This window comes from Schistocerca americana, unplaced genomic scaffold (assembly GCF_021461395.2).
Source record: "Schistocerca americana isolate TAMUIC-IGC-003095 unplaced genomic scaffold, iqSchAmer2.1 HiC_scaffold_472, whole genome shotgun sequence".
In the NCBI taxonomy this organism is placed as follows: domain Eukaryota; kingdom Metazoa; phylum Arthropoda; class Insecta; order Orthoptera; family Acrididae; genus Schistocerca; species Schistocerca americana.
Genome location: NW_025726206.1, coordinates 71,907 through 85,158, shown reverse-complemented (window position 1 = coordinate 85,158; position 13,252 = coordinate 71,907). Strand labels below are relative to the sequence as shown.

Here is a 13,252-nt window from a genome sequence, read left to right as displayed (position 1 = left end):
CAACTTGAGAGGACAGCTCAACTTGACAGGACAGTCAAACTGAAGAGGACAGCTCAACTTTAAAGGACAGCACAACTTCCGAGGACAGCACAACTTGCGAGGACAGCAAAGCTAGCGATGACAGTACGGCTTGCGAGGACAGCACGGCTTCCGACGACAGCACGGCTTGCAAGGACAGCACGGCTTGCGAGGACAGCACGTCTTGCGAGGACAGCACGGCTTGCGAGGACAGCACGGCTTGCGAGGACAGCACAGGTTGCGAGGACAGCACAGCTTGCGAGGAGAGCACAGCTTGCGAGGACAGCACGGCTTGGGAGGACAGCTCAACTTGAGAGGACAGCTCAACTTGAGAGGACAGCTCAACTTGAGAGGACAGCTCAACTTGAGAGGACAGCTCAACTTGAGAGGACAGCTCAACTTGAGAGGACAGCTCAACTTGAGAGGGCAGCTCAACTTGAGAAAACAGCTCAACTTGAGAGGACAGCTCAACTTGAGAGGACAGCTCAACTTGAGAGGACAGCTCATCTAGAGAGGACAGCTCATCTAGAGAGGACAGCTCAACCTCAGAGGACAGCTCAACTTGAAGGAGAGCTCAACTTGAGAGGACATCTCAATTTGAGAGGTCAGCTCAACTTGAGAGGACAGCTCAACTTTAGAGGACAGCTCAACTTCAAAGGACAGCTCAAGTTGAGAGGACAGCTCTACTAGAGAGGGCAGCTCAACTTGAGAGGACAGCACGGCTTGCGAGAACAGCACAGCTTGCGAGGACAGCACAGCTTGCGAGGACAGCATTACTTGAGAGGACAGCTCAACTTGAGAGGACAGCTCAACTTTGAAGGACAGCTCAACATAAGAGGGCAGCTCAACTTGAGAGGGCAGCTCAACTTGTGAGGACAGCTGAACTTGAGAGGGCAGCACAACTTGCGAGGACTGCACAACTTGCGAGAACAGCAAAGGTCGCAAGGACAGCAAAGCTCGCGAGGACAGCAAAGCTCACGAGGACAGCAAAGCTCGCAAGGACAGCACGGCTCGCGAGGACAGCATGGCTTGCGAGGACAGCATGGCTTGCGAGGACAGCACGGCTTGCGAGGACAGCACGGCTCGCGAGGACAGCACGGTATGCGAGGACAGCACGGCTTGCGATGACAGCACAGCTTGCGAGGACAGTACAGCTTGCGAGGACAGCGCAGCTTGCGAGGACAGCACAGCTTGCGAGGACAGCACAGCTTGCGAGGACAGCACAGCTTGCGAGGACGGCACAGCTTGCGAGGACGGCACAGCTTACAAAGACGGCACAGCTTGCGAGGACAACACAGGTTGCGGGGACAGCACAGCTTGCGTGGACAGCACAGGTTGCGAGGACAGCACAGCTTGCGAGGACAGCACGGCTTGCGAGGACAGCACAGCTTGCGAAGACAGCACAGCTTGCGAGGACAGCATAGCTTGCGAGGACAGGACAGCTTGCGAGGACAGCACAGCTTGTGAGGATGGCTCAGCTTGCAAGGACGGCACAGCTTGCGAGGACGGCACAGCTTGCAAGGACATCACAGCTTGTGAGGACAGCTCAACTTGAGAGGACAGCTCAACTTGACAGGACAGCTCAACTTGAGAGGACAGCTCAACTTCAGAGGACAGCAAAACTTGAGAGGACTGCTCAACTTGAGAGGGCTGCTCAGCTTCAGAGGGCAGCTCAACTTGAGAGGGCAGCTCAACTTGAGAGGGCAGCTCAACTTGAGAGGGCAGCTCAAATTGAGTGTACAGCTCAACTTGAGAGGATATCTCAACCTGAGAGGACACCTCAACCTGAGAGGACAGCTGAACTTGAGAGGACAGCACAACTTACGAGGACAGGAAAGCTTGCGAGGACAGCAAAGCTTGTGAGGACAGCAAAGCTTGTGAGGACAGCACGGCTTGCGAGGACAGCAAGGCTTGCGTGGACAGCACGGCTTCCGAGGACAGCACGGCTTGCAAGGACAGCACGGCTTGCGAGGACAGCACAGCTTGCGAGGACAGCACAGCCTGCGAGGACAGCACAGCTTGCGAGGACAGCACAGCTTGCGAGGACAGCATTACTTGAGAGGACAGCTCAACTTGAGAGGACAGCTCAACTTTGGAGGACAGCTCAACATAAGAGGGCAGCTCAACTTGAGAGGGCAGCTCAACTTGAGAGGGCAGCTCAACTTGAGAGGGCAGCTCAACTTGTGAGGACAGCTGAACTTGAGAGGGCAGCACAACTTGCGAGGACTGCACAACTTGCGAGAACAGCAAAGGTCGCGAGGACAGCAAAGCTCGCGAGGACAGCAAAGCTTGCGAGGACAGCAAAAGTCGCAAGGACAGCACGGCTCGCGAGGACAGCACAGCTTGCGAGGAGAGCACAGCTTGCGAGGACAGCACAAATTGTGGGGACAGCACAGCTTTCGAGGACAGCACAGCTTGCGATGACAGCACAACTTGCGAGGACAGCACGGCTTGCGAGGACAGCTCAACTTGAGAGGACAGCTCAACTTGAGAGGACAGCTCAACTTTGGAGGACAGCTCAACATAAGAGGGCAGCTCAACTTGAGAGGACAGCTCAACTTGAGAGGACAGCTCAACTTGAGAGGACAGCTCAACTTGAGAGGACAGCTCAACTAGAGATGACAGCTCAACTAGAGAGGACAGCTCAACATGATAGGACAGCTCAACTTGAGAGGACAGCTCAACTTGAGAGGACAGCTCAACTAGAGAGGACAGCTCAACTTGAGAGGTCAGCTCAACTTGAGAGGACAGCTCAACTTGAGAGGACAGCTCAACTTGAGAGGACAGCTCAACTTGAGAGGACAGCTCAACTTGAGAGGACAGCTCAACTTGAGAGGACAGCACAACCTGAGAGGACAGCACAACGTGAGAGGACAGCTCAACTTGAGTGGGCAGCTCAACTTGAGAGGACAGCTCAACTTGAGAGGACAGCCCAACTTGAGAGGACAGCACTACTTGAGAGGAAAGCACAACATGCGAAGACAGCAAAGCTTGCGAAGACAGCACGGCTGGCGAGGAAAGCACGGCTTGCGAGGACAGCAAGGCTTGCGATGACAGCACAGCTTGCGAGGACAGTACAGCTTGCGAGGACAGCGCAGCTTGCGAGGACAGCACAGCTTGCGAGGACAGCACAGCTAACGAGGACAGCAGAGCTTGCGAGGACAGCACAGCTTGCGAGGACAGCACAGCTTGCGAGGACAGCACAGCTTGCGAGGACGGCACAGCTTGCGAGGACGGCACAGCTTACAAAGACGGCACAGCTTGCCAGCACAGCACAGCTTGCGAGGACAGCACAGCTTGCGAGGACAACACAGGTTGCGGGGACAGCACAGCTTGCGTGGACAGCACAGGTTGCGAGGACAGCACAGCTTGCGAGGACAGCACAGCTTGCGAGGACAGCACAGGTTGCGAGGACAGCATAGCTTGCGAGGACAGGACAGCTTGCGAGGACAGCACAGCTTGCGAGGATGGCACAGCTTGCGAGGACGGCACAGCTTGCAAGGACATCACAGCTTGTGAGGACAGCTCAACTTGAGAGGACAGCTGAACTTGAGAGGACAGCTCAACTTGAGAGGACAGCTCAACTTCAGAGGACAGCAAACTTTGAGAGGACTGCTCAACTTGAGAGGGCTGCTCAGCTTCAGAGGGCAGCTCAACTTGAGAGGGCAGCTCAACTTGAGAGGGCAGCTCAACTTGAGAGGGCAGCTCAACTTGAGAGGGCAGCTCAACTTCAGTGTACAGCTCAACTTGAGAGGAAATCTCAACCTGAGAGGACACCTCAACCTGAGAGGACAGCTCAACTTGAGAGGACAGCACAACTTACAAGGACAGGAAAGCTTGCGAGGACAGCAAAGCTTGTGAGGACAGCAAAGCTTGTGAGGACAGCACGGCTTGCGAGGACAGCAAGGCTTGCGTGGACAGCACGGCTTCTGAGGACAGCACGGCCTGCAAGGACAGCACGGCTTGTGAGGACAGCACACCTGGCGAGGACAGCACGGCTTGCAAGGACAGCACGGCTTGCGAGGACAGCTCAACTTGAGAGGACAGCTCAACTTGAGAGGACAGCTCAACTTGCGAGGACAGCTCAACTTGAGAGGACAGCTCAACTTGACAGCTCAACTTGAGAGGACAGCTCAACTTAAGAGGGCAGCTCAACTTGAGAGTGCAGCTCAACTTGAGACGACAGCACAGCTTGCGAGGACAGCACAGCTTGCGCGGACAGCACAGCTTGCGAGGACAGCACAGCTTGCGAGGACAGCAAAGCTTGCAAGGACAGCACGGCTTGCGAGGACAGCACGGCTTGCGAGGACAGCACGGCTTGCGAGGACAGCACAGCTTGCGAGGACAGCACAGCTTGCAAGGACAGCACAGCTTGCGAGGCCAGCAAGGCTTGCGAGGACAGCACAGCTTACGAGGACAGCTCTACTTGAAAGGACAGCTCAACTTGAGAGGACAGCTCAACTTGAGAGGACAGCTCAACTTTAGAGGACAGCTCAACTTGAGAGGACAGCTCAACTTGAGAGGACAGCTCAACTTGAGAGGACAGCTCAACTTGAGTGGACAGCTCAACTTGAGAGGACAGCTCAACTTGAGAGGACAGCTACACTTGAGAGGACAGCTCAACTTGAGGGGACAGCACAACTTGAGAGGACAGCACAACTTGTGAGGACAGCTCAACTTGAGAGGACAGCTCAACTTGAGAGGACAGCTCAACTTGAGGGGGCAATTCAACTTGAGAGGGCAGCTTAGCTTAACAGGACTGCTCAACTTGTGAGGACACCACTACTTGAGAGGAAAGCACAACTTTCGAGGACAGCAAAGCTTGCAAGGACAGCACAGCTTGCGAGGACAGCACGGCTTGCGAGGACAGCTCAATATGAGAGAACAACTCAACTTGAGAGGACAGCTCAACTTGAGAGGACAGCTCAACTTGAGAGGACAGTCCAACTGAAGAGGACAGCTCAACTTTAAAGGACAGCACAACTTCCGAGGACAGCACAACTTTCGAGGACAGCAAAGCTAGCGATGACAGTACGGCTTGCGAGGACAGCACGGCTTCCGACGACAGCACGGCTTGCGAGGACAGCATGGCTTGCGAGGACAGCACGTCTTGCGAGGACAGCACGGCTTGCGAGGACAGCACGGCTTGCGAGGACAGCACAGGTTGTGAGGACAGCACAGCTTGCGAGGAGAGTACAGCTTGCGAGGACAGCACAGCTTGCGAGGAGAGCTCAACTTGAGAGGACAGCTCAACTTGAGAGGACAGCTCAACTTGAGAGGACAGCTCAACTTGAGAGGACAGCTCAACTTGAGAGGACAGCTCAACTTGAGAGGACTGCTCAACTTGAGAGGACAGCTCAACTTGAGAGGACAGCTCAACTTGAGAGGACAGCTCAACTTGAGAGGACAGCTCAACTTGAGAGGACAGCTCATCTAGAGAGGACAGCTCATCTAGAGAGGACAGCTCAACTTGAAGGAGAGCTCAACTTGAGAGGACAGCTCAACTTGAGAGGACAGCTCAACTTGAGAGGACAGCTCAACTTGAGAGGTCAGCTCAACTTGAGAGGACAGCTCAACTTTAGAGGACAGCTCAACTTCAAAGGACAGCTCAAGTTGAGAGGACAGCTCTACTAGAGAGGGCAGCTCAACTTGAGAGGGCAGCTCAACTTGAGAGGGCAGCTCAACTTGTGAGGACAGCTGAACTTGAGAGGGCAGCACAACTTGCAAGGACTGCACAACTTGCGAGAACAGCAAAGGTCACGAGGACAGCAAAGCTCGCGAGGACAGCAAAGCTCGCGAGGACAGCAAAGCTCGCAAGGACAGCACGGCTCGCGAGGACAGCATGGCTTGCGAGGACAGCACGGCTTGCGAGGACAGCACGGCTTGCGAGGACAGCACGGCTTGCGAGGACAGCACGGCTCGCGAGGACAGCACGGTATGCGAGGACAGCACGGCTTGCGATGACAGCACAGCTTGCGAGGACAGTACAGCTTGCGAGGACAGCGCAGCTTGCGAGGACAGCACAGCTTGCGAGGACAGCACAGCTTGCGAGGACAGCACAGCTTGCGAGGACGGCACAGCTTGCGAGGACGGCACAGCTTACAAAGACGGCACAGCTTGCGAGGACAGCACAGCTTGCGAGGACAGCACAGCTCGCGAGGACAACACAGGTTGCGGGGACAGCACAGCTTGCGTGGACAGCACAGGTTGCGAGGACAGCACAGCTTGCGAGGACAGCACGGCTTGCGAGGACAGCACAGCTTGCGAAGACAGCACAGCTTGCGAGGACAGCATAGCTTGCGAGGACAGGACAGCTTGCGAGGACAGCACAGCTTGTGAGGATGGCTCAGCTTGCGAGGACGGCACAGCTTGCGAGGACGGCACAGCTTGCAAGGACATCACAGCTTGCGAGAACAGCTCAACTTGAGAGGACAGCTCAACTTGGCAGGACAGCTCAACTTGAGAGGACAGCTCAACCTCAGAGGACAGAAAAACTTGAGAGGACTGCTCAACTTGAGAGGGCTGCTCAGCTTCAGAGGGCAGCTCAACTTGAGAGGGCAGCTCAACTTGAGAGGGCAGCTCAACTTGAGAGGGCAGCTCAAATTGAGTGTACAGCTCAACTTGAGAGGATATCTCAACCTGAGAGGACACCTCAACCAGAGAGGACAGCTGAACTTGAGAGGACAGCACAACTTACGAAGACAGGAAAGCTTGTGAGGACAGCAAAGCTTGTGAGGACAGCAAAGCTTGTGAGGACAGCACGGCTTGCGAGGACAGCAAGGCTTGCGTGGACAGCACGGCTTCCGAGGACAGCACGGCTTGCAAGGACAGCACGGCTTGCGAGCACAGCACAGCTTGCGAGGACAGCACAGCTTGCGAGGACAGCACAGCTTGCGAGGACAGCACAGCTTGCGAGGACAGCATTACTTGAGAGGACAGCTCAACTTGAGAGGACAGCTCAACTTTGGAGGACAGCTCAACATAAGAGGGCAGCTCAACTTGAGAGGGCAGCTCAACTTGAGAGGGCAGCTCAACTTGAGAGGGCAGCTCAACTTGTGAGGACAGCTGAACTTGAGAGGGCAGCACAACTTGCGAGGACTGCACAACTTGCGAGGACAGCAAAGGTCGCGAGGACAGCAAAGCTCGCGAGGACAGCAAAGCTTGCGAGGACAGCAAAAGTCGCAAGGACAGCACGGATCGCGAGGACAGCACAGCTTGCGAGGAGAGCACAGCTTGCGAGGACAGCACAAATTGGGAGGACAGCACAGCTTTCGAGGACAGCACAGGTTGCGATGACAGCACAACTTGCGAGGACAGCACGGCTTGCGAGGACAGCTCAACTTGAGAGGACAGCTCAACATGAGAGGACAGCTCAACTTTGGAGGACAGCTCAACATAAGAGGGCAGCTCAACTTGAGAGGACAGCTCAACTTGAGAGGACAGCTCAACTTGAGAGGACAGCTCAACTTGAGAGGACAGCTCAACTAGAGATGACAGCTCAACTAGAGAGGACAGCTCAACATGATAGGACAGCTCAACTTGAGAGGACAGCTCAACTTGAGAGGACAGCTCAACTAGAGAGGACAGCTCAACTTGAGAGGTCAGCTCAACTCTAGAGGACAGCTCAACTTGAGAGGACAGCTCAACTTGAGAGGACAGCTCAACTTGAGAGAACAGCTCAACTTGAGAGGACAGCTCAACTTGAGAGGACAGCACAACCTGAGAGGACAGCACAACGTGAGAGGACAGCTCAACTTGAGTGGGCAGCCCAACTTGAGAGGGCAGCTCAACTTGAGAGGACAGCCCAACTTGAGAGGACAGCACTACTTGAGAGGAAAGCACAACATGCGAAGACAGCAAAGCTTGCGAAGACAGCACGGCTGGCGAGGAAAGCACGGCTTGCGAGGACAGCAAGGCTTGCGATGACAGCACAGCTTGCGAGGACAGTACAGCTTGCGAGGACAGCGCAGCTTGCGAGGACAGCACAGCTTGCGAGGACAGCACAGCTAACGAGGACAGCACAGCTTGCGAGGACAGCACAGCTTGCGAGGACAGCACAGCTTGCGAGGACAGCACAGCTTGCGAGGACGGCACAGCTTGCGAGGACGGCACAGCTTACAAAGACGGCACAGCTTGCGAGCACAGCACAGCTTGCGAGGACAGCACAGCTTGCGAGGACAACACAGGTTGCGGGGACAGCACAGCTTGCATGGACAGCACAGGTTGCGAGGACAGCACGTCCTGCGAGGACAGCACAGCTTGCGAGGACAGCACAGCTTGCGAGGACAGCATAGCTTGCGAAGACAGGACAGCTTGCGAGGACAGCACAGCTTGCGAGGATGGCACAGCTTGCGAGGACGGCACAGCTTGCAAGGACATCACAGCTTGCGAGGACAGCTCAACTTGAGAGGACAGCTGAACTTGAGAGGACAGCTCAACTTGAGAGGACAGCTCAACTTCAGAGGACAGCAAAACTTGAGAGGACTGCTCAACTTGAGAGGGCTGCTCAGCTTCAGAGGGCAGCTCAACTTGAGAGGGCAGCTCAACTTGAGAGGGCAGCTCAACTTGAGAGGACAGCTCAACTTGAGAGGACAGCCCAACTTGAGAGGACAGCACTACTTGAGAGGAAAGCACAACATGCGAAGACAGCAAAGCTTGCGAAGACAGCACGGCTGGCGAGGAAAGCACGGCTTGCGAGGACAGCAAGGCTTGCGATGACAGCACAGCTTGCGAGGACAGTACAGCTTGCGAGGACAGCGCAGCTTGCGAGGACAGCACAGCTTGCGAGGACAGCACAGCTAACGAGGACAGCACAGCTTGCGAGGACAGCACAGCTTGCGAGGACAGCACAGCTTGCGAGGACAGCACAGCTTGCGAGGACAACACAGGTTGCGGGGACAGCACAGCTTACAAAGACGGCACAGCTTGCGAGCACAGCACAGCTTGCGAGGACAGCACAGCTTGCGAGGACAACACAGGTTGCGGGGACAGCACAGCTTGCGTGGACAGCACAGGTTGCGAGGACAGCACAGCTTGCGAGGACAGCACAGCTTGCGAGGACAGCACAGCTTGCGAGGACAGCATAGCTTGCGAGGACAGGACAGCTTGCGAGGACAGCACAGCTTGCGAGGATGGCACAGCTTGCGAGGACGGCACAGCTTGCAAGGACATCACAGCTTGCGAGGACAGCTCAACTTGAGAGGACAGACGAACTTGAGAGGACAGCTCAACTTGAGAGGACAGCTCAACTTCAGAGGACAGCAAAACTTGAGAGGACTGCTCAACTTGAGAGGGCTGCTCAGCTTCAGAGGGCAGCTCAACTTGAGAGGGCAGCTCAACTTGAGAGGGCAGCTCAACTTGAGAGGGCAGCTCAACTTGAGAGGGCAGCTCAACTTCAGTGTACAGCTCAACTTGAGAGGAAATCTCAACCTGAGAGGACACCTCAACCTGAGAGGACAGCTCAACTTGAGAGGACAGCACAACTTACAAGGACAGGAAAGCTTGCGAGGACAGCAAAGCTTGTGAGGACAGCAAAGCTTGTGAGGATAGCACGGCTTGCGAGGACAGCAAGGCCTGCGTGGACAGCACGGCTTCCGAGGACAGCACGGCTTGCAAGGACAGCACGGCTTGTGAGGACAGCACACGTGGCGAGGACAGCACGGCTTGCAAGGACAGCACGGCTTGCGAGGACAGCTCAACTTGAGAGGACAGCTCAACTTGAGAGGACAGCTCAACTTGCGAGGACAGCTCAACTTGAGAGGACAGCTCAACTTGACTGCTCAACTTGAGAGGACAGCTCAACTTAAGAGGGCAGCTCAACTTGAGAGTGCAGCTCAACTTGAGACGACAGCACAGCTTGCGAGGACAGCACAGCTTGCGCGGACAGCACAGCTTGCGAGGACAGCACAGCTTGCGAGGACAGCAAAGCTTGTGAGGACAGCACGGCTTGCGAGGACAGCACGGCTTGCGAGGACAGCACGGCTTGCGAGGACAGCACAGCTTGCGAGGACAGCACAGCTTGCAAGGACAGCACAGCTTGCGAGGCCAGCAAGGCTTGCGAGGACAGTACAGCTTACGAGGACAGCTCTACTTGAAAGGACAGCTCAACTTGAGAGGACAGCTCAACTTGAGGGGACAGCTCAACTTTAGAGGACAGCTCAACTTGAGAGGACAGCTCAACTTGAGAGGACAGCTCAACTTGAGAGGACAGCTCAACTTGAGTGGACAGCTCAACTTGAGAGGACAGCTCAACTTGAGAGGACAGCTACACTTGAGAGGACAGCTCAACTTGAGGGGACAGCACAACTTGAGAGGACAGCACAACTTGTGAGGACAGCTCAACTTGAGAGGACAGCTCAACTTGAGAGGACAGCTCAACTTGAGAGGGCAATTCAACTTGAGAGGGCAGCTTAGCTTAACAGGACTGCTCAACTTGCGAGGACACCACTACTTGAGAGGAAAGCACAACTTTCGAGGACAGCAAAGCTTGCAAGGACAGCACAGCTTGCGAGGACAGCACGGCTTGCGAGGACAGCTCAATATGAGAGAACAACTCAACTTGAGAGGACAGCTCAACTTGAGAGGACAGCTCAACTTGAGAGGACAGTCCAACTGAAGAGGACAGCTCAACTTTAAAGGACAGTACAACTTCCGAGGACAGCACAACTTGCGAGGACAGCAAAGCTAGCGATGACAGTACGGCTTGCGAGGACAGCACGGCTTCCGACGACAGCACGGCTTGCGAGGACAGCACGGCTTGCGAGGACAGCACGTCTTGCGAGGACAGCACGGCTTGCGAGGACAGCACGGCTTGCGAGGACAGCACAGGTTGCGAGGGCAGCACACCTTGCGAGGAGAGCACAGCTTGCGAGGACAGCACGGCTTGCGAGGATAGCACGGCTTGCGAGGACAGCACGGCTCGCGAGGACAGCACGGTATGCGAGGACAGCACGGCTTGCGATGACAGCACAGCTTGCGAGGACAGTACAGCTTGCGAGGACAGCGCAGCTTGCGAGGACAGCACAGCTTGCGAGGACAGCACAGCTTGCGAGGACAGCACAGCTTGCGAGGATACACAGCTTGCGAGGACGGCACAGCTTACAAAGACGGCACAGCTTGCGAGGACAGCACAGCTTGCGAGGACAGCACAGCTTGCGAGGACAACACAGGTTGCGGGGACAGCACAGCTTGCGTGGACAGCACAGGTTGCGAGGACAGCACAGCTTGCGAGGACAGCACGGCTTGCGAGGACAGCACAGCTTGCGAAGACAGCACAGCTTGCGAGGACAGCATAGCTTGCGAGGACAGGACAGCTTGCGAGGACAGCACAGCTTGTGAGGATGGCTCAGCTTGCGAGGACGGCACAGCTTGCGAGGACGGCACAGCTTGCGAGGACAGCACAGCTTGCGAGGATACACAGCTTGCGAGGACGGCACAGCTTACAAAGACGGCACAGCTTGCGAGGACAGCACAGCTTGCGAGGACAGCACAGCTTGCGAGGACAACACAGGTTGCGGGGACAGCACAGCTTGCGTGGACAGCACAGGTTGCGAGGACAGCACAGCTTGCGAGGACAGCACGGCTTGCGAGGACAGCATTACTTGAGAGGACAGCTCAACTTGAGAGGACAGCTCAACTTTGGAGGACAGCTCAACATAAGAGGGCAGCTCAACTTGAGAGGGCAGCTCAACTTGTGAGGACAGCTGAACTTGAGAGGGCAGCAGAACTTGCGAGGACTGCACAACTTGCGAGAACAGCAAAGGTCGCGAGGACAGCAAAGCTCGCGAGGACAGCAAAGCTCGCGAGGACAGCAAAGCTCGCAAGGACAGCACGGCTCGCGAGGACAGCATGGCTTGCGAGGACAGCACGGCTTGCGAGGACAGCACGGCTTGCGAGGATAGCACGGCTTGCGAGGACAGCACGGCTCGCGAGGACAGCACGGTATGCGAGGACAGCACGGCTTGCGATGACAGCACAGCTTGCGAGGACAGTACAGCTTGCGAGGACAGCGCAGCTTGCGAGGACAGCACAGCTTGCGAGGACAGCACAGCTTGCGAGGACAGCACAGCTTGCGAGGATACACAGCTTGCGAGGACGGCACAGCTTACAAAGACGGCACAGCTTGCGAGGACAGCACAGCTTGCGAGGACAGCACAGCTTGCGAGGACAACACAGGTTGCGGGGACAGCACAGCTTGCGTGGACAGCACAGGTTGCGAGGACAGCACAGCTTGCGAGGACAGCACGGCTTGCGAGGACAGCACAGCTTGCGAAGACAGCACAGCTTGCGAGGACAGCATAGCTTGCGAGGACAGGACAGCTTGCGAGGACAGCACAGCTTGTGAGGATGGCTCAGCTTGCGAGGACGGCACAGCTTGCGAGGACGGCACAGCTTGCAAGGACATCACAGCTTGCGAGGACAGCTCAACTTGAGAGGACAGCTCAACTTGACAGGACAGCTCAACTTGAGAGGACAGCTCAACTTTAGAGGACAGCAAAACTTGAGAGGACTGCTCAACTTGAGAGGGCTGCTCAGCTTCAGAGGGCAGCTCAACTTGAGAGGGCAGCTCAACTTGAGAGGGCAGCTCAACTTGAGAGGGCAGCTCAAATTGAGTGTACAGCTCAACTTGAGAGGAAATCTCAACCTGAGAGGACACCTCAACCTGAGAGGACAGCTGAACTTGAGAGGACAGCACAACTTACGAGGACAGGAAAGCTTGCGAGGACAGCAAAGCTTGTGAGGACAGCAAAGCTTGTGAGGACAGCACGGCTTGCGAGGACAGCAAGGCTTGCGTGGACAGCACGGCTTCCGAGGACAGCACGGCTTGCAAGGACAGCACGGCTTGCGAGGACAGCACAGCTTGCGAGGACAGCACAGCTTGCGAGGACAGAACAGCTTGCGAGGACAGCACAGCTTGCGAGGACAGCATTACTTGAGAGGACAGCTCAACTTGAGAGGACAGCTCAACTTTGGAGGACAGCTCAACATAAGAGGGCAGCTCAACTTGAGAGGGCAGCTCAACTTGAGAGGGCAGCTCAACTTGAGAGGGCAGCTCAACTTGTGAGGACAGCTGAACTTGAGAGGGCAGCACAACTTGCGAGGACTGCACAACTTGCGAGAACAGCAAAGGTCGCGAGGACAGCAAAGCTCGCGAGGACAGCAAAGCTTGCGAGGACAGCAAAAGTCGCAAGGACAGCACGGCTCGCGAGGACAGCACAGCTTGCGAGGACAGCTC

The 13,252-nt window shown here is 55.9% G+C and overlaps 3 protein-coding genes across 3 annotated transcripts; 2 read left to right on the top strand and 1 right to left on the bottom strand.

Moving 5' to 3' along the window:
• Positions 1 to 1,042: 1,042 nt before the first annotated feature.
• Positions 1,043 to 3,440, top strand: LOC124584402 (plectin-like). Its single transcript, XM_047131364.1, has 2 exons — positions 1,043 to 1,553; positions 1,600 to 3,440. The coding sequence occupies exons 1-2, from the start codon at positions 1,043 to 1,045 to the stop codon at positions 3,438 to 3,440; spliced, it is 2,352 nt and encodes a 783-aa protein (XP_046987320.1).
• A 2,420-nt stretch (positions 3,441 to 5,860) lies between these two features.
• On the top strand, positions 5,861 to 6,445 carry LOC124584401 (prestalk protein-like). Its single transcript, XM_047131363.1, has one exon. It carries the CDS (start codon positions 5,861 to 5,863, stop codon positions 6,443 to 6,445), a length of 585 nt encoding a protein of 194 aa, XP_046987319.1.
• A 266-nt stretch (positions 6,446 to 6,711) lies between these two features.
• LOC124584400 lies at positions 6,712 to 8,310 on the bottom strand. The gene is made up of 2 exons (XM_047131362.1): positions 8,160 to 8,310; positions 6,712 to 8,114 (listed from the first exon to the last, which is right to left on the bottom strand). The coding sequence occupies exons 1-2, from the start codon at positions 8,308 to 8,310 to the stop codon at positions 6,712 to 6,714; spliced, it is 1,554 nt and encodes a 517-aa protein (XP_046987318.1).
• Positions 8,311 to 13,252: the final 4,942 nt, after the last annotated feature.